Here is a 23,525-nt window from a genome sequence, read left to right on the forward strand (position 1 = left end):
AATGAATGTTATGAGGCATCAGACTATACAGCCATCTTGGACCACCTCTCAAAAAATCTCAATTTTTAATATAATCAGATGTTACCTGATTCCCTTCCTTTTTTTTTAGGATCTAGTAAAACTTTCTCTAAGCTCTAATTTTGTGACCCTGGGAGACTCCTATAGCTCCCTCACAATTTCTGTGAGCCCCACAGCCTTATTTCATGTGTCTGCCTCCACATTCTTGCCTTCACACATGCTCCCTCAGTTAACTACTCATATCAATCTAAGTGTGAAGATTACCCCCATTTTTTGTAAGCTTTAAGGTTAAACACATTTGAGAGGACATGAAGAAATATCTCTCAGGTCATAATCTTCTTTACTTCACTAGCTCTAACCATTCCAGATATTTTTATTTTCTTCCCACTTGTCCTTAGAACAACTAATAAGGACCAAAAAGATTTTCCCCATTTAGAATCCCTTGGTATCTCAATTTCTCCACAAGTCCACACAGTAAACTATTTTGCCTATACATATTCTATACCATTCCTGAACTGATATCAGAGAATATTTCCCTCTCTTTCACATATTTTATCCTAAAAATTATTGTGACTTCTTGTAAAACTCCAATGAAGGACTACCCCAAGGGACTGTTTTGTTTTATGATTCATCCTAATTGCTTTGAGGATAGAATAAATTGAGACCCCAAAAGGGTAAGATTAAGGAACAAGTCATTGTAGTTTTGTATAAAACATAGTGCAGATTGAGTATATATCTATGCATCTCCTCATAAGTAATTGTTATCACTATTATTGAACAGAGGAGCACTGGTAGTGGAGTGTCAAAGGCATTTGACTGCTAACAAGAAGGCTGATGGTTCAAACCCACCAGCCACTCCTTGGAAGGAAGGTTGGGCAATCTACTTCCATAGTGATATTGCCTTGGAAACCCAAGGAGGAGTTGCTATGAGTCAGGTTTGATTCCACAGCACATAACAACAACAACAACAATTATTGAACAGAGTGCATGCCCAACATAGGGCATGAATTCATGACCCTGAGATTGAGTGTACTATACCAACTGAGCTACCCATGGGGGGATGTCAGTGAATGGTACTATATCCATGAATATATATAGGTTCAACAGAAGCTATCACTGCCTATATATTTACATGTGCTACAAATATATCTATGAATGTAGTACAGCATACAGGTGACAAAGTTATGAAAACATCTTAATCATAAACAAATACCTTGAGGGAATGAGTCACTGGATATGGAGACTCACTGCATATGGAAGACCATTGTCTCAGGGTACACTAAGGTCAACTGGCATAACATAATCCACAAAGACAATGTTCTACATCCTACTTTGGTGAGTAGTAATTGGGGTCTTACAAGCTTGTGAGTGGCCATGTAGGGTGTAACTATTGGTCTCTCCCCATCTGGGACAAAGAAGAGGGAAGGAAATCAAAGATACAGGGAATAATTAGTCCAAAGGACTAAAGGAGCACGTGAACTCCAGACTCCATGATACTGAGACCAGAGAACTAGATAGTGCCTGGCTACCACTGCTGGCCACTCTGAAAAGGATCACAATAAGAGGTCCCAGATAGAGTGGGGGAAAATGTGGAACAAAACTCAGAGTCATAAAAAAGACCAGTCTTTCTTATCTGATGAAAGCTGGTGGAACCCCTGAGACTATGGCCTTTAAACACTCTTCAGTCTAGTAACTGAACTTGATTCCCATAACTCAATTGGCAGCAAAACAATATACAGACCAACCTAACTGAACTGAACTCATTGCCATTGAGTCTATTAGACTCATACTGACCTCTCCTTGGGTTTCTGAGGTGGTGTCTGTATGGAAGTAGATTGCCCAATCTTCCTTCTAAGGAGTGGCTGGTGGGTTTGAACCACCAGCCTTCTGGTTAGCAGTCAAATGCCTTAGGCACTACACCACCAGTTGTGAACAGTAATATCAGGAGGGTATGCACTCATTAGAAAAATCAAGCATAAGAGGACAGCATTTGCTCAGGGATAGAATTAGCAAGTTGAGAGGGGATGGGAAGGAAGAACAAAAGAAAGGGATGAGTACAGAAGGAAGTGTGAAGAATCCTGTTACAGTGTGGGGATAGCAGTAAATGTCACACAAAAAGAATGTGTGTGGGTTATTGAATAGAAAATTAATTTGCTCTGTAAACTTTCAGCCAAATCACAATTTAATAAATAAATAAATACACATAGTACAGTACAGAGCTAGCTTTTGTCTTGCTGAGTAGGACATGAAATCTAATAGAATTAAGAGAATAGGAAGGGAAGATAAGAATAAAGTTTGGCTGGAGAAGATGATGAGATAATTTTAAAAGAAAGAGTAAACAAGTGAAACAAAGCATGATTGAGAGTAGATCTATAATAGTAGAGTCCTGGAACTGAGGTAGTGGCCATGGAAAAAGGTTTTTTAGGAATCTGTAGATATTTTTTCTATATATTTTGCAATATCTTGTCTTTTTCTGCCTTTAAGAATCTTGAGCAAAACCCCTACCCTATTTGACTTTACTGAAATTTAGGCTTATAGTTGGAAGATGTTTTCCAAACCTGTGACTGGCCACAGGGATTTCTGCTTTTGTCCATGATGGAGAAAGCATCATATTCCAATCAATTACTCTTCCACCTTAACCCAGTTAAAAACTGGACAAAAACAGTGGTATTCACAACCTTGAAAATAATAAGTGCAAGGCAGTGATCCCTGACTGAAGGAAAACAAATGAGAAGAGTCTTATGATGATCCCAGCTTAATGACTGGAGAGTTTCTAGGCTGCATAAGGAAGGAGAAACCAAATAGAGTAAAGTACTTCTTCCATTAAGTAGACAAAGTTCAGAGTTTGGGGAGGTCAAGGAAGCTAGTGTTTGCAAGGCATAGTGTCAGTGAGAAGACACCTAGAGAGAGAGCAACTATGCCGGATATTTGCAGAGTTCTCGTTGATATGGAGACTTTCATTCACTCTCCCCTACAAAACCCTAGCTTCCTTTCATACCTTCACACCCAGTCAGGGTTCTCTTTGATCAGACATCTCTGTACAACTTGGGAATACTATGAAATGTACAACTGTCATTGGTTTAAACATGGCAACAATAGGGTTTAAAACTGAAGTTGAAAGAGGGTACAATTCTCAGCAACTTCTTCCAACCAAATCTTATTTTAATTCTAAACTCTATTCTATAGAATAAGTTACATGATTATTTCAAAACTCCATATTAACAAGGTCATTTCTCCTTTCTTTTTTTTTTTTAATTGTGATTTGGGTGAAAATTTACAGAGCAAATTCACTTTCCATACAGCAGTTCACATATACTTTGTCTCATGACATTGACCACAATTTACCACAATGCAACATCTCCCCTCCTACTTCCTCCCAATAGTTACCTCTTCCCAGTGTCCATCGCTCCATGTACTCCTGCCCCCTGAGCTGTCTCCTTGTGCATAAGCAGCCCTTCTTTCTCCCATGATTGCTCTCTCCAAGGAGTGTATCTATCTCAGGGAAATGATCAGCTCATATGCCTGTCTATTGGCTGGAAGCCACAGGTGTGGGTTCAATTCCAGACCTGAAGGGAAGCTAGGGGCCATAGTCTAAGTGGTTCCACCAGGCTCTATCAGACCAGCTGACCTGGTCCCCACCTTTTTTTTTTTCTCCAAGTGATTTTAAGTTTTGTGCCACATTATTCTCCCTCTCTATCCAAGATTCTCTACATAGATCCCGTTACAAGTGGTTGACAGTAGTAGCCAGGCTCCATATAGTTCTTCTGGTCTCATAGTCGTATAGGCTGCAGATTGGATAGTGTATCAGTCTCTATGACTAATTGTTTCCATGCATTTTTGGTTTTCTTCATTCTTCTTGGCTCTGGATGAGGAAAGACCCATTGTTTTATCTAGATGGCAGTTTGCAAGCTTTTAAGATCCCAGTCGCTACTTGTCAAAGTAGGAGGTGGAACAATGTTTTGTATAATATGTTATGCCAATTGAGCTTGATGTCCCCTGTGACTATGGTCCCGAGCACACATGTTCAACTACTCAGTCCCTCTTGGTAGCTGGCTGTGACCAAGCAGTGACTATAACCTTGCTCCTTTTCAGCTCTTCTATACACCTGGGAATTCAGATCATACACATAAACTTATAGGACCATTGTCTGCCAACCATATACATGTTCTTGAGTATACTCCCCACTTCATAGACATACCTAATAGTTCAGCCTGTCCACCCATCTATCCACCCATATACCCATATTTGTCTTCACTGACAATACCATACTATATGTGCAAAAGGGTTCATCTTTGTTATCTGTACCTCTCATGTACCTCTCTCTTTCTCTTCCTCAATGCCACTGTATTAATCACTCACATTTGGTACATTGCCTTTCTCTTCACCCAAATCAAAACTTATCTCTATCTAACTGTATTCTCTACCCTGCCCTCCCACCCCTGGTAACCAACAAAGAAAATGTCCTTTCATAGATAAGCATTTCCTTGACTTTTACAATAATGGACTAATACCATATTCATCCTTTTGTGATTGACTTATTTCACTCAGCATAATGTCCTCCAAGTTCATCCACGTTATGCGGTGTTTTGCAGATTCTACATTATTCTTTAGGGTTGCATAGTATTCCATTGTGTGTATATACCATAGTTTGGTTATCCATTCCTCAGCTGATGGACACCTAGGTTGTTTCATAGTGCTGCGATGAACATGGGTGTGCATATGTCTGTTCTTGTCATGGCTCTCACTTCTTTAGGATATATACCTAGTAATGGAATAGCTGGGTCAAATGGTATTTCTAGTTCCAACTTTTGAAGGAATCACCATACTGCTTTCCACAATGATTGTACCATTTTACAGTCCCACCAGCAGCGTATCAGAGTCCCATTCTCTCCACAACCTCGCCGGCATTTGTTATTTTCTGTCTCGTTGAACTTTGCTACTAGTGCTGAAGCAAGATGGTATCTCATTGTTGTTTTGATTTGTATCTCTCTAATAGCTAATGGTCGTGAGTATTTCTTCATATGTTTGTTGGTCACTTGAATATCCTCCTTGGTGAAGTGTCTATTCATGTCTTCTGCCCATTTTTTAATCATTTCTCCTTTCTCTTGACAAGCAGACAGAAATATGATGTACTAATTCTAGCAGCTCTTCATATTCATTAACTAAGATACTCAGATGCAGTCAAAGTAATGGAAGATTTGAGACCATATATGTAATTCCCAATAACAAGCTCTATAAACCATCTCTTAAATTTATTGATGTTCTGCCTCAAATGCTGCAACATTTCAGTAGCATCTTCTAATCACAATTCAAAATTCTCCATTCCAAGGACTAGCAGGAAACTCTGAAAATCAGTATTATTTTGGTAACACAATGCCCTTAACTAGCAATTTCAATATTTGCCTGGAAGCCAGGTCAATTGTATGGCTCATTCCAGGGAACCTCTGTTGTTATTCTAATAATTGCTATTTTAAATCATAGAAATTAATACCTTCAACAGACTAAACACTTACCTGGCTCAGTTTCAGAAGCTCCTATAAATTCTTCAGTTTGGTGGGTTTGTAAGAATTCTGAAATAATTGAAATGAATTTGTCATTATAAGTTACAAATTCCAACTATATATATTTACTGAGTTTAAATTTCATAGCTTCTTTTTTAAAATAACTCATTCAAGAGAAAGAAAAACTCTATGAGAATATAATAACTAAGAACATTATAGATCCTCTTGATGAGTCAACAAGTGGTACTACCTGAAAGAATGTGTCTAACAGCTGAGTAAATTTGACCTTATATTTTCTCATTAAAAAGTCATTGTTCCATTTATATTCTCTTATACTATTTAATAGTACTATCATCTAATCTTCCTTCTTGTAATATTCACCAAGTTTCGCCAATTCTACCAAGTAAACATTCCTTAAACCTGTCCCTTTTCTTCTAATAATTCTCTAATATGACCACTTATCACACATCTAAAACAAAACAATAACTTCCAAATTTTTCCTACCTCCAGTCATGCCAATCTACTACCCACAAACTAGCTTCTACAATGTTGCCAGAATAGTCTCTCTAATAGTAAATCCAAAAATATCACTTCCCTAATAATAGTATTAATGATTTCCTATTATGTGTAGAAAAATGTCCTTAACATAGTATCCATAGTCAAGGACTGTGCCATCTCCTACCTTATCCCTTATTTCTTCACACTCTAATAATACCAATATACCTTTTATTTTCTGTCCATTTTACCTGCTCTATGTTCATATATCCTCTTCTTTAAAGGCCAAAAATGTCCCTTCTTCGCTTGACTAAGTCCTATTCATCTTTAAGGTTACATCAAATCTTCCTAACTCCCTCAGGTTGAACAAATTGTTTCTTTTTCTAAAACCCACACACCTTTATCATATACAGATAGTGCCTGACCTATGATATATTAGAGTTATGGCAAACCACACTCATCACTCATGACTATCTCTTTTTTTTTTTTTTTTTGATTTCTTATCATTAGCAACATGTTCTACATACAATGTTGTGACACATAATTTATTGATGTTATCATTTTTTGATGTTCAACACAGATGTTCAATTTTATGATTTCTTGTTCAAAACACTACCATATAGCAGGCTGTGGCCTGTTCTACAGTGAAGTCTGTGTTAGTGCCAGGCATCATAACAGAAATTGGGCAATATTCAATGTTCAACTCTAATGACATACTACAATTAAACTGCACACATGCCTGACAGCCATTAGGACTCTGACTTCATTGCTATGACTCTGAAGCTAATTTCATTGTAAGCAAGGCCTATATTGTTGTTGTTGTTATTTGCCGTCGAGTCAGACCCGACTCATAGCAACCCCTCCTTGGGTTTTCGAGGCAGTATCACTATGGAAGTAGATTGCCCCATCTTCCTTCCAAGGAGTGACTGGTAGGTTTGAACCGCCAGCCTTCTGGTAGCAGTCAAGTGCCTTAGGCACTATGCTACGAGAGCTCCCAAGCAAGGCCTATAGCGAGATCTTATTCAGAGTTTTGTACCATAAGAAGCAGCAGTTGTTAGTTTGAAGCCAAGTTGTTCAAATTTCTCTAATTGTAACATCTGCATTGCTTCTACCCCCAACAATATGTTTAGAAAAAAGAAGTCATACCACTGAAAGATGATGAGAAAAGCTCTAGAGCTGGATATAAACATGAAGATCATTAAGAATCTATGATAATGGAAAGAAATTCAGTGAAACAGCATGTGAGGAAGGACTATCTCATGCAACCATTTAATGCAATCATTCAAGATAATAATAGGATTTTGGAGTCAGTGAAAGGAGCAATTGGCATAAAATTGACAATTTCAACAAAGAAAAGACAAGGGCCAATCCACGATATGGAAAAGCTATTGATGATTTGGATAGAAGACCAAATCCAGAGGAGGAATCCCATGAGTTTACTAACAATTCAAACAAAAGAACACAGCCTTTTTGAAAACCAGAAGGAACAGAAAGGAGAATACTGCTGCAAGTAGAGTCAGTCCCTGGGTTATGAACAAGATTGATTCCTGAGTGTGTTTTAAGTTGAATTTGTAGGTAAGTCAGAACAGCTGCAGACAGTTCTTATTTAGCTTTACTTTAGTGAAGAAAGGAAAAAAGGAGCTCTAGTGGCATAGTGGGTAAGGTCTCTTTGGCTGTTAACCAGAAAGTTGGTGGTTTAAGCCCACAAACTGCTCTGCAGGAGGAAGATGAGATAATCTGTTTCTGTAAAGATTTACAGCCTTGGAAACCCAATGAGGGTCACTATGAGTTGAAAGCAACTCTATGGCAGTGAGTTAGGTTTGGTTTTGGGTTTTAGTGCAAGAAAAGGCTCAAAGCTTATGACTCAAAAGCTACATGTGTAGCAAGTGAAGGTGACTGTGATGAAGAATTTGTTGTGAGTAGGGGTTCATTAATCATTTCAAAATGTGAGCAAATTTACATAACATTAAAGGGCAAGTACAAATTGTTCATAAGTCATTCATTCATTCATTCATAACCCAGGGACTTACTATACTTTCAATACCAGCAAGGGCTGATTTCATTGCTTCAAATGCAAATTTGGGCTTACATAATATGCATACCAATAGAGAAGCAGGAAGCCCCAATTTTGAAGCTCCCAAAAAATTAAATGATGAGCTGGCTATACAAGATAATACAAAATGAAGAATATGTACAAGAGCAAATTTGCAATATGAATGAAACATGCTAGTTTTGGACAAAGATGCCAAAATGGACCTATACTAACAAAGTGGTGGTGAAGTTGATGTCTGATTTCAAGGCATATAAAGACAAAATTGCACTGCTGCTTGGAGAAAATGCTGCAGGATTTAAATTAAAGACCTTTTATTGTTTACCATTCTGAAAACCCATGAGCATTCAAAAATACTGACAAAAATAAGCTGCCAGTCTACTGTAGGAGTAACTCCAAGGCATGGGTGACAACTGTACTTTTTGAATACTGTTTTCTAAATTGTTTCATCCCAGAAATGCATGCTTACTGCCTTGAGAAAAACATTCCTTTTGGCTTCCAGGTCCAAGATGGCAGACGAGGCAGACACACTACCCAGATCCTCTACAATAGAGGCCCGGAAAAAGAAGGGAACAGCTACAGATAACTATCCTGGATCCCAGACCTTCAAAGTAAAGGATAAAGAAGTAGATCAAACACTGAGAAGAGGAAGAGACTGAAAGAAAACAGTGAACAAGAAGTGGTAAACTGCTAATAGGCACAGCATGGCCATTTTTAATTACTGCAAGCAGCACTCTGATTGGAGCAGGAACCAGAACTTGTCCAGTACTGTACTATTGTTACATACACCAGTGATCAGGCGACCAGAGAGGTATGTCCTCCCCACAATTTCTCAGTGACCAGAAACACAGCTCTCCCCACCTCCACCGACACTGTGGCTGGTCAAACTACTACCATTGCCAGTGCTGGGCCTCTTTTTTTCTTTTTAATCTTTTCTGCTTAGTTCTTCCATTCTTCAATCATCATCAAAGAATAGGAACCCCTCCCCTGCTACCCACACCCCTTCTTTTTTGGAAGTGCACACTCTGTCACAGGCTTGTTTGGTGGCTGGTATTTTTGACAGTACTGTGTTTTGTTTTGTTTTTTTCATTCCTTTTTCTTTCTCCTTAGTCCTTCCCTCCCTCATCTACCCCTTATTTTCCTTTTCTTTCTTTTTGTTTCCTTTTTCCTCTCCACTCTACCTTTAAAATATATTTTTTATTTCTTTCTTTTTGTTCCTACGTCCACCTCCATGGTCAGCAGCACCCATGTCATCCCTCCTTGGACAGCAGTGTAAGTTCTCCATGTTCCTGCTGCAGCTGTACTTGGCAGCTAACACATGCAGCAATTTTCTTATTCTTTCTATTTTTCTTTCTTCCCCTCATCTCTTCCCTCTTCCCTCCATTGCTTTTCTCATCCATATTTCTTTTCTCCCACTTCCCCACACTATTATCCATTGTTTTTTCTTTTCCTTCTTCTTCCTTTTTTTTTTTTTTTTGATTCAGCTCAGTGAGTACCTTGTCCACCCTCTCCCCCGTGTTCAGTAGTGCTGTCCCTGATCCTCTATATTCAGTGGTTTGTGCTCCTGCAGAGAGAGTACCACATTTCTATCACAGCTATGTTTTGTGGCTGTCACTTGCCACTTGTTTCTTTTCTTTTTTCTGCTGTTGTCATTTGTTTTTCTTCCTCTTCTTTTTTTTTTCTCTTCTCCTTTTTCTTCCTTCTTAGGTTTCCAATCTCTATTTTTTCTTTTCTTTTAACCTCTCCTTTTTTTGTTGTTTGCTCCCCTCCTAAATTCCCCTTATCTGTTTTTTTTTTTTTTTTTCTTTCTATCTTTCCCCAACAGTTTGGAGCCACTGACCCTACCCAACCATACCTGCTGGGTAATGTCACCACACACTCCAGCACTACTGCATCAACAACAGACAGTAGTTAACATCTACCCAAACTGGCCTCACCTGCTCTGCACAATCAGTGATCAGAGACTCTTGCCTACACTGCCACCTGTTATGAAATCTGCCTAAAAACAAGTGGTGAGTGCTTTAATGCTGAAAACTAGTGACCAGAGTAACCTGACCACCCTGTTGCCTAGATATATTAAAACAGAGCAAAACAAAAAACCAGGATAAAGCAAACCAACAAAATAATACAGTAACAGTACAAATAATTATACTTGGGTACCTTAAACAGATTGAGAGAATGCTGGAGTAAAACATAGACAAAACTCTAGAAGAATTCAAAAAACAATATAAGAACAAATTGATAACATAAGTGGAAAATTAGAAAGCATACAAAAATAGCAAATAGAAATCTTAAAGATTAATACTAAAATTCCAGAAATGGATAATGCATTGGAAGGACAAAGGGGTAGAACTGAATTAATGGAACACAGAATTAGCAAGGTTAAACACAAATCTTTCAACACCAGTCTGTTGGAGGAATAATCAGAAAAAAAGAATTAAACAAAATGAACAAAGCTTAAGATTCATTTGGGATACCACAAAGAGGAATATCTTACATATCTTGCCAAGCAAGAATTATATATCCAGAAAAATTGTCTCTCATATACAATGGTGAATTTACATATGATTGGAATTCCAGAACAGGAAGAGACAGGAAAAAAAAAAAAAAAACCACTAGCACTGAGAACTTTGTCAAAGATTTGTTGGAAGAAAACTTCCTTAATATCATGAAAGATGAGAAAATATGCCTTAATGAAGCTCAATGAACCCCAAATAGAATAGAATAGAACCCCAAGGAAAATCACCAAGACATGTCATAATCAAACTTTGCAAAAACAAAGACAAAAAAAGAATCTTGAAAATAGCTCAGGAGAAATGAAAGCCATCTGCAAAGGAGAACCAATAAGACTAACTACTGATTTCTTGGTAGAAACCATGCTGGTAAGAAGGCAATGGGATAGCATATATAAAACACTGAAAGAAAAAAAAATTGCCAAGCAAGAATTATATATCCAGAAAAATTATCTCTCATATACAATGGTGAATTTAGGGCATTCTCAGATGAATAGAAATGAGGAGAATTTGCAAAAAACAGACCAACCTTACAAGAAATGGAGAGAGAACCACCAACAGCAAACAACAACCAGGGATTAAAATATGTGGAAACAACCCAGAAATAGAAGTATCAAAATTAAACTTAAAAGATGGAAAATAGGGAACCAGATACCAATTTGTAAATGATGATAACTACAAAGCAAAAAAGAGAGAAAAATGATGTAGTTAAAGAACTCCCAAATGGAGAGGAAGTCAAGACAACATCAAGATAGAATGGACTGCTTTAAACTTGAGAAGATAATAGTAAATTACAGTGTAACCACCTCAAAGAATATTAATAAACTTTTACACCAAATAAAAAGAAAACATAAAGTCACCAAAAAAAAAAAAAAACACTAAAACAATAGCAATGAAGGAAATGATAAGAGAATTCTTAAACCAAATGAGCTCAGCACAGAAAAATATATGGAACAAAGAAACCACCAACACACACACACACACACACACACACACACACACAAAAAAAAAAACAGCAAAGTGGAAGCAGTAAATTCATATGTGTCAATAATTACATTGAATGTAAATGGATTAAATGCACTAGTCAAGAAACAGAAAGTAGTAGAATGAATAAGAAAACATAAGCCTTTAATATGCTGTCTACAAGAGACATACAAAGACAAATATAAACTAAAAATCAAAGGCTGGAAAAACATATACCAAGCAAATGGCAACCAAATAGAGCAAAAATGGCAATATTAATTTTTGATAAAATAGATTTTAAGGCAAAAATCAGCAAGAGGGATATTATATAATGATTAAAGAGTCATTTGAACAAGACAACATAACCATAATAAACATCAATGCACTCAATGAAAAAGTCCCCAAAAACATAAATTAGACTTTAATATAATTGAAAAGAGAAATAGACAACTCCACAGTAATAGTAGGAGACTTCAATATACTACTTTCAATGAAGGACAGAACAACTAGAAAGAAACTCAAGAAAGATACAGAGGCTCTAAATGAGACAATCAACCAATTAGCCCTCATAGATGTAGATAGAATATGAAATCCAAAAACAGCACAATATACATTCTTTTCCAGTGCACATGGAACATTCTCCGGAATAGACCATATGTTAGTCCGCAAAGCAAGCCTCAATAAATATCAAAATACTACAAAGCATCTTCTCAGATCATAGTGCTATAAAATCAGAAACCAACAATAGGAAGACCAAGGGAAAAAATCAAATACATGGAAACTGAATAACACCCTGTTTAAAAAATACTGGGTAAAAGAAGAAATAAGAAATGAATTAAAAAAGTCCTCGAATCAAATGAGATTAAAACACAACATACTAAAATCTTTGGGACATAGCAAAAGCAGTGGACAGTTTATAGCAATAGACACACACATCAGAGAAGAAAGAATCAAAATCAAGAGTGGTTCAGCTATCTAGTGCTTCTCTAACAGAAAATACCACAAGTAAATGGTTTTAACACACAGGGATTTATTATCTTAGAGTTTAGAAGGCTAAAAGTCTGAGTTCAAAGTGCCAGCTATAGGGGCTTGGTGAAGGCCCCTTGACCTTGGGCTTCAGCTCTGCCTCTAGCTCTTGGCCCACTGGAACTGGAGGCATCTCTTAACTCAAGCAGCTGCTAGCTGCTGAGGCTGACAAACCCAAGGACAATAAATAAAATGGCATAATCCCAAGATTAGCAGACAACATGACAGGTTACTGGCTCAAGTCCAGAAACAATCCCAAGTTTGGCAGATAACATAGCAGGCTGCTGAATGAAGACTTGGCTTCATGCAGGGTCCAAGCATGCCAAAAATCACAGAGACCTTTCTCAAACCTGTCTTCTTAATGACTGGAAGCAGACCATGTCCCTAAGGCAGCTACTCAGCTACTCCAGTAGATTCCACCATAGAGTTGATTACCAATCTCATCATGGGCAATAACTACATCCAGCTGCCCAGCTACTCAAAACCAGGCCCAGCCAAGTTGATACACAGCTATCACAGCACCTTAACCCGACATCTTCAAATATTAGAAAAAGAATCATTAAAAAAAAAAAAAAAGCCTACAGTCACCAGAGAAAAGGAAATAATAAAGATCTGAGAAGAGATACATGAAACAGAAAAAAATAAAAATAAATAAAGTCAAGACTAACAACCAAAAAACCAAACTCACTGCCATCGAGTCAGATCCAACTCATAGCGACCCCTCCTTGGGTTTCTGAGGCAGTATCACTATGGAAGTAGATTGCCCAATCTTCCTTCCAAGGAGTGGCTGGTGGGTTTGAACCATTAGCCTTCTGCTTAACAGTCAAATACCTTAGGGACTAGACTACCACTAGACCACTGAAAAACCACTGGCAAATTTAACAAAGGAAAAGATGCAATAACATAAACAAGAAATGAAATATGTGATATCACAACAGAACCTACTGAAATAAAAAGGATAATAACAGAATACTATGAAGTACTGTACTCCAACAAACTTGAAAATCTAGAAGAAATGGGAAAATTTCAAAAAACACACAATGTACCCAAATAATCTGAGGTAGAAAATTTGAATAGATCCATTACAAAAGAAGAAATTAAGCAAGTCATTAATAAAAAAAAAAAAAAAAAACTGACACCAATCCTATTCAAACTATTCTAGAACATAAAGAAGGATGAAATACTCCCAAAATCATTCTATGAGGCAAGCATAACCCTGATACCAAAACCAGGCAAAGACATCATTAAAAGAAAATTACAGACCAATATATCCCTCATGAACATTGACACAAAAATTCTCAACAGAATCCTGGCCAATATATTCCAATAACATACCAAAAAATAAAATGACATCATAACCAACTAACTGGTATTCATGTCAGGTATGCAAGGATGGTCCAACATTTGAAAAATCAACATAATCCACCATATAAATAAAACAAAAGAACTACATGATCATACCAATCTATGCAAAAAAGGCATTTGACAAAATTCAACCCCCATTCTTGATTTTTAAAAAAAAAAAACACTCAGAAAAATAGAAATAGAGGGGAAATTCTCCAACATAACAAAAGGTATATACACAAAACCGACAGCCAATATTATTCTCAACTGAAAACATTCCCCATGCAATCAGGAACCAGATAAGGATGCCTTTTATCAACACTTCTACTAAATATTGTATTGGAAGTCCTAGCCAGAGTAATAAGGCAAAAAAAAAAAAAAAAAGGGAAAGAAAAGGCATGCAAATTGGCAAAGAAGTAAAACTATCTCCATTTGCAGATGATATAATCTTATACACAGAGAATCCTGGAGACTCAACAAGAAAACTGCTGGAACTAATAGAAAGCTTCGCAAAGTGGCAGGATACAAGATCAACATACAAAATCAGTGGCATTCCTCCAACTAACAGAGAGAATTCTGAAAAAGAAATCAGGAAAATAATACCATTTTAATAGCCACCACCTAAAAGATGAAATACATCTAACCAGAAATACAAACCAAACCAAACTCACTGCCATTGAGTTGATTCCAACTCATAGCAACCCCCATTGGGTTTCCAAGGCAATAAATCTGTATGAAATTAGATTGTCCCATCTTCCTTCCATGGAGCAGCTGGTGGGTTTGAACCACCAACCTCTGAATAGCAGGCAAATGTTTTAGGCATTGCACCACCAGATCTCTTTAGAAATACAAAATACCTATACAAAGGAAACTATAAAATACTACTACAAAAAAAGCAAAATGGATCTACATAAACGGAGGAATATACCATGCTTGTGGATTGGAGGACTTAACTTTGCACAAATGGCAATACTACCCAAAGCAATCTACAGATGTAATGTAATCTTGATCCAGATTGCATCATCATTCTTTAAAGAAATGGAAAAACTAATTACCAACTTCATATGGAAAAGAAAGCAGTCACGGATAAGCAAAACGCTACTAAAAAAGAACAAAGTAGGTGGCCTCACATTTCCCAATCTCAAAACATACTACACAGCCACAGTAGTGAAAACAGCCTGGTACTGGCAAAATTAGAGACACATAGACCAATGAAACAAAAGTGAGAACCCAGAAGTAAGTCTATCCACTTATGGACAGCTGATCTTTGGCAAAGGCCTGTTGCCATTGTTAGTGTCATCAAGTTAGCTGTAACTCATAGTGACCCTATGGACAACTGAATAAAACACTGTTCATCATGCACCATCCTCACAATCCTTGCTATACCTGAGCCCATTGCTGCAGCCACTATGTCAATCCATCTCATTGAGGGTCTTCCCTTTTTGGCTGACTCTCCACTCTACCAACCACAATATCCTTTTCCAGGGAATGGTCCCTCTGACAACATCACCAAAGTAGGTGAGATGAAGTCTGACCATTCTTGCTTCCCAGGAACATTCAGGCTGCACTCCTTCCAGGACAGATTTGTTCATTCTTCTGGTAGTGCATGGTACTTTCAGTATTCTTCCCTAACACCACAACTCAAAAGCATCAACTCTTCTTTGGTCTTCTTATTCATGTTCAGCTTTCATATGCATATGAAGCTATTGAAAATACTGCAACTTGGGTTAGGCACACCTTAGTCTTCAAAATGACATCTTTGCTCTTTAGAACTTTAAATAAGTCTTTTGCAACCGCTTTACCAAGTGCAATACTTTGCCTAATTTATTGACTGCTGCTTCCATTAGTGCTGATTGTGGAAACAAGTAATATGAAATCTTTGACAACTTCACTCTTCTCTCCACTTATCGTGATGGTACTCATTGGTCTGGTTGTTAGGATTTTCATTTTCTTTATGTTGAAGTGTAATCCATACTGCAGACTGTAGTCTTTAATTTTCATCAGTAAGTGCTTCAAGTCACCTTCACTTTCAGCAAGCAAGGCTGTGTCATCTGTATATCACAGTTTGTTAATGAGTCTTTGTCCAATCCTGATGCCACATTCTTTTTCATATACTCCAGTTTCTCAGATTATTTGTTCAACACACAGTTTGAATAAGTATGGCAAAAAGATATAACCTTGGTGCACTCCCTCCCTGATTTTAAACCATGCAGTATCCCCTTGTTCTGTTTGAAGAAAGCCTCCTAGTCTATGTACAGGTTCCTTATGAGCACAATTAAGTGTTATGGAATTCCCATTCTTCTTGATGTTAACCATAATTTGTTATGAGCCACACAGATGAATGCTTCTGCATAGTCAATAAAACAAGTAAACATCTTTCTGTGTTCTTAGCTTTCAGCCAAGATCCAGCTGACATCAGCAATAATTTCCCTTGTTCCACATCCTCTTCTGAATCCAGCTTGCATTTCTGGAAGTTCCCTGTCAATATACTACTGCAAGTATTTTTCAATTAATTTCAGCAACATTTTATTTGTGTTTAATATTAATAATAGGAGCTCTGGTAGCATAGTGCCTCAGGCATTTGACTGCTAACCAGAAGGCTGGTAGTTCAAACCCATCAGCCACTCCTCGGAAGGAAGACCGGGCAATCTATTTCCGTAGTGATACTGCCTCGGAAACCCAAGGAGGGGTTGCTATGAGTCGGGGCCAACTTGACGGCACATAACAACAACAACAATATTAATAATAATATTCAATAAATTTGACATTCTGTTGGATCACCTTTCTTTGGGATGAGCACAGATATGGATCTTTTTCAGTCAGTTAGCCATGTAGAAGTCTTCAAATTTCTTGGCATAGACAAGTATGTGCCTCCAGTGTGGCATTTGATTGTTGAAAGATTTCAGTGGGTATTCCATCAATTCCTGGAACTTTGTTTTTTGCCAATTCCTAGAGTGCCAATTCCTTCTTCCTTTGATACCATTGGTTCTTGATCATATGCCACCCCCTGAAATGGATCAACACTGACCAATTCTTTTTGGTACAGTGACTCTGTGTATTCCACTCATTCTATCTTCTTTTGATACTTCCTACATCATTCAATATTTTTCCCATAAAATCTTTCAATATTGCAACTCAAGGCTTGATTTTTTTCTTCAGTTCCTTCAGCATGAGAAATGTCAAGTGTGTTCTTCCCTTTTGGTTTTCTAACTCCAGGTGTTTGCACATTTCATTATAATAATTGCCTTTGTCTTCTCAAGCTGCCCTTTGAAAACTTCTGTTCAGGTCTTCTATCTTGCCATTTCTTCCATTTGCTTTAGCTACTCTCCATTCAAGAGCAAGCTTCAGAGTCTCTTCTGACATGCATTTTGGTCTTTTCTTCCTTTCCTGTCTCTTTAATGACCTTTTGCTTTCTTCATGTATGATGTTCTTGATGTTATCCCACAGTTCATCTGGTTTTCAGTCACTGGTGTTCAATGCATCAAATCGATACTTCAAGTGGCCTCTAAATTCAGGTGGGATATAATCAAGGTCATATTTTGGCTTGTGGACTTGTTTTAGTTATCTCCACCTTCAACTTGAATTTGCATATAAGCAATTGATGGTCTGTTCCACAGTCAGCTCCTGGCCTTGCTTTGACTGATCATACTGAAAGTCTCCACTGTCTCGCTCCTCGGATGAAGTCAATTTGATTTCTCTGTATTTCATCTGGCAAGGTCCACCTGTATCATCACTGTTTATGTTGTTGAAAAAGTTATTTGCAATAAAAAAGACATTGATCTTACAAAATCCTATCATGCAATCTCCAGCACCATTTCTATCACTAAGGCCATATTTTCCCACTACCTATGATTCTTCTTTGTTTCCAACTTTCACATTCCAATCACAAGCAATAATAAACACATCTTGATTGCATATTTGGTCAATTTCAGACTGCAGAAGTTGGTAAAAATCTTCAATTTTCTCATCTTTGACTTTAGTGATTAGTGCATAAATTTGAATAATAGTAGCATTAACTTGCCTTCCTTGTAGGTGTGTGGATATTATCCTACCACTGACAGCACTGTACTTCAGGATAGATCTTGAAATATTCTTTGTGACGAAGAATGCCATGTCATTACTCTTCAATTTGTCGTTCCTGGCACAGTAGACAAAGGGCTAAAATCCTTTTAATGGGGACGAAATGGTCTCCTTAACAAATGGTGTTGGCAAAACTGGTTATCCACTTGCAAAAAAACAAAACAGGATCCATATCTCACATATCCCATATACAAAAACTAACTCTAGATGGATCAAAGACCTAAATGTAAAACACCAAACTATAAAGATCATCAAAGAAAAATTAGAGGTAAACTTAGGAGCTCTATTAATACATGGCATAAATACACTACTAAACATAGCTGAAAATGCACAAACAGCAGAAGACAAACTAGGATCTCCTAAAAATTAAACATTTATCTACATCAATAGGCTTTATTAAAAAAGTAAAAAGAGAACCTACAGACTGGGGGAAAAAAATTGGCAGCAATATATTGGACAAAGGACTTATCTCCAAAATTTATAGAACTTCAACACCTCAACAACAAAAAAAAAAAAGACAAGCAATCCAATTTTAAAAATGGGGGTTGGGCAGAGGGCATGGACAGATACTTCACTAAAGAAGACATTCAGGCAACCAATAAACACATGAAGAAAGGTTCATGATCACCAGTCATTAGAGAGATGCAAATAAAAACAAAAATGAGATATCATCCCAACCCAGCATCAATAACAAAGTTCAAAATGTTAGAAAACAGCAAAGGCTGGTGAGGGTGTGGAGAGACTGGAATATTCATCCACTGCTGGTGGGATTATAAAATGGTTCAACCCCTGTGGAAAGCAGTATGGTGATTCCTTAAGAAATTGGAAATATGTTATTGTAAAAATTCAAGGTAAGGTTTATATATGGAAGGAAATTTTCTTTGTTGTTTACCAGGGGTGAGTGGGGAGGGGAGAGAACACTGCTAGATAGGCAGAGACAAGTATTGATTTGGGAGAAGGGAAGGGCAATGTACCAAAATGTGAGTGGATCAAGATGGTGGCATTGAGGAAGAGGAAGACATAGAGAAATGCATGGGAGATACAGACAACAAAGATGAATCCTTTTCACACACAGTACTACATTGTCAGTGATGGCAAACATTGATCTATATGGGTGGATAGATAGATGGACAGGCTGAACTAGTAGGTATGTCTATGCAGGAGGTGGAGGGGAGGGTGTGCCCATGACCATGTATAGAGTTGGCAGACAATATTTCTACAAGTGTATTTGTATGTTCTGTAAGAATTTCCAGATATATAGTAGAACTGACAAGGGACAAAGCTGTAGTCACTTCTTGGCCACAGCCAACTACCCAGAGGGAGCAAGCTGTTGGATCTATGGGCTTGGAACTATGGTCGCAGAGGACATCAAGCTCAACTGGCATAATATACTACACAAAAACATTGTTCCACATCCTGCTTTGGTGAGTAGTGACTGGAATCTTAAAAATATGCAAGCAGCCACGTACATGCAACAATGGGTCTCTCCTCATCCAGAGCAAAAAAGAATGAAGAAAACCAAAGATGCATGAAAACAATTAGTCCAAGAGACTGGTACACCAGGTAATCCTCAGCCTATAAGACTATGAGACCAGAAGAACTAGATGGTGCTCAGCTACTACTGTCAACCACTTGGAGGAGGATCTATGTAGGAGATCCTGGATAGAGTGGGAAAACAATGTGCAACAAAACTCAAAATCATTTAAAAAAAAAAAAGGGACCAGGCTTGCTGATCTGATAGAGCCTTGTGGAACCCTGAGACTATGGCCCCTAGCTGTACTTCTGGTCTAGAATTGAACCCATTGCTGTGGCTTCCAGCCAAACAAAAGACAGGCATATGAGTTGAACATTTACAGTAGGTAGATACACTCCTTGGAGGGATCAATCACGGGAGAATAGAAGGTCTGTGTATGCACAGGGAGACAGCTCAGGGGACAAGAGTGCTTGGGTGGGAAGGACACAGGGAAGAGGTAACTATAGGGAGGAAGTGGGAGGGGAACTGATGCATTGTGGGAAATTGCAGTCAACGTCATGACACAAAGTGTATATAAACTGTTTTGTGGCAAATAAATTTACTCTGTAAACTTTCACCCAAATCACAATAAAAATTTAAAGAAAAAAAGAAGAAAAAGTTGGAAATAGAAATATCATATGACCCACCAATCCCACTCCTAGGTATATACCCTAAAGGAACAAGAGGCATGACATGAACAGATAAAAACAGGACCATGTTTGTTTTGGTATTATTCACAATACCAAAAAAAAGATGAAACAATCTAAGTGCTCATCAATGCGTGTGAACGGATAAACAAACTGTGGTACATACACACAATAGAATATTAAGCAACATTAATGAATAATGATGAATCTGCAAAACATCTGACAACACTGATGAACCTAGAGGACAGTATGATGAGTGCAATCAGTCAATCACAAAAGGACAATTATTATATGAAACCACTACTGTAAAAAGTTAAGAAAAAGTTTACACACAGAAAGAATTGTTCTCTGAAGGTTACCATGGGAAGGGAGAAACAATCACTAACTAGAGGCAATAAGTAAGAGGGAGGTCAGCACAAAATTATCAAGGCAGTGGTAGCGATAGGGAGGAGCACGAGAGTTAAAGGTAACAAAAGTGAATATTATTACATACACAATCCTACAATAATAGAAGTAACAAAAATTTGGGAGCAGATGGATAGATACTCAAGCTGAACAGGAATGGGCAGGCAAACAGGATTATTCCCACAAACATATATGTAGGTTTGTCAGAGACTATCTCTATCTATATATTTATATGTGCTGCAAATGTATCTATGAATGCAGTACAGCATACAGGGGACAAAGTTATAAAAACATCTTAGACATAACCAAACACCTTGACAGAATAAGTTGCTGAGTATGGAGGCTCAGGACCAATAATAGTCTTAGGGGCCACTAAGGTTAATTGGCACAACACATTCCACAAAGACAATGTTCTATGTCCTACTTTGGTGAGTAGCGACTGTGGTCTGACAAGCTTGTGAGTGGCCATCTAAGGTATAACTATTGGTGTTTCCCCATCCAGACCAAAAAAGAATGAAGGAAATCAAACATGCAGGAAATAATTAGTCCAAAGGACTAATAGAGCACATGAACTCCAGACTTCATGACCCTGAGACCAGAAGAATTAGATAGTGCCTGGCTACCACTGCTGACCACTCTGAAAGGGATCACAATAAGAAGTCCTGGATAGAGTGGGAGAAAATGTGGAACAAAACTCAAAGTCATAAAAACGACCAGGCTTACTGGTCTGATGAAGACTGGTGGAACCTCCAAGACTGTGACCTTTAAACACTCTTCAAGCTAGGAACTGAAGTTGACCTCCATAACTCAACTGGCAGCAAAACAATATGCAGACCTATAAGGTCACCAGTAATATCAGGAGGGTATGCACTCAGAACAATCAAGCTATGAGATCAAGAGGACAGCATTTGCCCAGGGACAGAGTTAGTAAGATGGGAGGGGATGAGAAGGAAAAACAAAGGGAAGGGAGGGTGCTGGGAGGAAGTGTGAAGAATGCTGTTACAGTGTGGGAATTGCAGTAAATGTCACAAAACAGAATGTGTATGGGTTGTTAAATGGAAAACCAATTTGCTCTGTAAACTTTTACCCACCCACTCCCAAAAAAAGTTAATTGTGAATCAAAAAAAGAGAGCATTCCTTTCAGACTCTGCTGCTACTTGATAATGCCCCAGGACATGCTCTTTACATAGATTATCTAAATCAAGATGTGTAAGTGGTATATATACATCCCAATACAATAGCTGTGATACAGCCTATGGTTCAAGGTGTAGTTGCCACCTTCAAGGCATGCTATCTGTGGACTACATTTGTTCGGGAAACAGCTGCAACAGATGGAGGTATGTAACATCGCATGATTTCTGGAAGAATTATAATATTCTTCAGTGTATCTGGAACATTGCATGTTCCTGGACAGAAGTTATGTGAAAATGCATGCCATGGATATGAGAAAAATTATTGAGTTATATAAACATGCTTCAAGCATTTGATAAGGATGATATGATGGAAAGGATTGGTGAAAAAATCATCCACATGGCAAGAACACTCAATTTAGAACTTGATATCACCAATTCTGAACAGCTTATAGATCACAAAGAAGGTGAATTGACAGATTAGACAGATTAGAACCTAATGAATTTTGAAGAGAAAAATGCTATAGAAGAAGAAATAACAAGAAAGAGGAAGGAGAGAACTTGCAAGAAAGAAAAAAAAATTACAGTGAAATAATTAGTTGAAGTTTTTCTAAACTAAATCAGGGGCTTCAGCTGCTTGAAAACATGGATCCAAACACTGATCACTTTGCTAAAGTTGATAAGCAAACTTGAGAAGCAGTGAGATGTTACCATGAAATATGTGAAGAAAAAACAAAAGGTACCATACAGATAACTCTACTAATTTTCTGACTAAAAATTTCATCCTCATGCACAGGAATAATCCAGATGATCCAGAACCTTCCACAAGTGGAGTTATTACCATAACTGACCAAATGCCAATATCACCCAACTCTTCTTCATCACTGGAGTAAATTTTTATGATTTGTGTACTTTATTATTTATATACAAGGATATATCATTGTTCTGGTTACCTAGTGCCACTCTTACAAGAAATATACCACAAATGGGATGGCCTAAACAAACAGGAGTTTATTCTTACAATTTGGAGGCTTTAAGTCCAAGTTCAAAGTGCCAGGCTCTAGGGGCTGGGTGAAAGCCCCTCAACCTTGGTGTCCATCCAGCTCTGCCTTCTGCTCCTGGCCCACTAGAGCTAGAGGCATTTCTTCACTCAGACAGCTGCTGGCTGCTGAGGCTGAGAAGCCCCAAGGTTGACAAGTAAAAAGGCACAGTTCCAATGTTACCAAACCACACGGCAAGCCATTAACTTAAGTCCATTGTATGTCCCAAGGTCAGCAGAACATAGCAGGCTGCTGAGCAACAACACGACTACATGCAGGGTCCAAGCATGCCATAGGCTAGAGACCATTCCCAAAGCTGCTTCTTATATATGGGAAGCAGACCACATACCCAAAGGCTCCCAGTAGATTCCACCATGGAGTTGATTACCAGTCTCATCATGGGGAATACTACATCCAGCTGCCCAGCCACTCAGCCAGGCCCAGCCAAGTTGACACACAAACATAACCACCACAATCGTTTTATAGTGGTTTGCTTTATTGCACTTCACAGACACTGCATCTTTCACAATTTGAAGGTTTATGGCAACCCTACTGTTAAGCAAATATATCAGCACCATTTTTCCAACAGCAAGGGCTCACTTCATGCCTTGGTGTCATATTTTGGTAATTCTCACAATATTTCAAACTTTTTCATAATGTTATTTTACACGTAACAGACAGCAGTATAATGTAAACATAACTTGTATATACACTAGGAAACCAAAATTTGGTGTAACTCACTTCATCACAATTCACTTTATTGAGGTGGTCTGGAACTGAACTCACAGTCTCTCCAAGGT

The 23,525-nt window shown here is 37.9% G+C and overlaps 1 protein-coding gene across 1 annotated transcript in view; it reads right to left on the reverse strand.

Moving 5' to 3' along the window:
* CCDC7 (coiled-coil domain containing 7) overlaps positions 1 to 23,525 on the reverse strand; it is a 370,614-nt gene that overhangs the window by 207,276 nt on the left and 139,813 nt on the right. The window contains exons 7-8 of the mRNA XM_007942477.1: positions 7,051 to 7,190; positions 5,532 to 5,588 (exon numbers count right to left, since the gene is read on the reverse strand). Coding sequence (XP_007940668.1) covers positions 5,532 to 5,588; positions 7,051 to 7,190 — 197 coding nt within the window. The remainder of the gene's footprint in view (positions 1 to 5,531; positions 5,589 to 7,050; positions 7,191 to 23,525) is intronic.

This window comes from Orycteropus afer, unplaced genomic scaffold, assembly GCF_000298275.1.
Source record: "Orycteropus afer afer isolate SDZICR_OR568_19922 unplaced genomic scaffold, OryAfe1.0 scaffold00090, whole genome shotgun sequence".
In the NCBI taxonomy this organism is placed as follows: Eukaryota; Metazoa; Chordata; class Mammalia; order Tubulidentata; family Orycteropodidae; genus Orycteropus; species Orycteropus afer.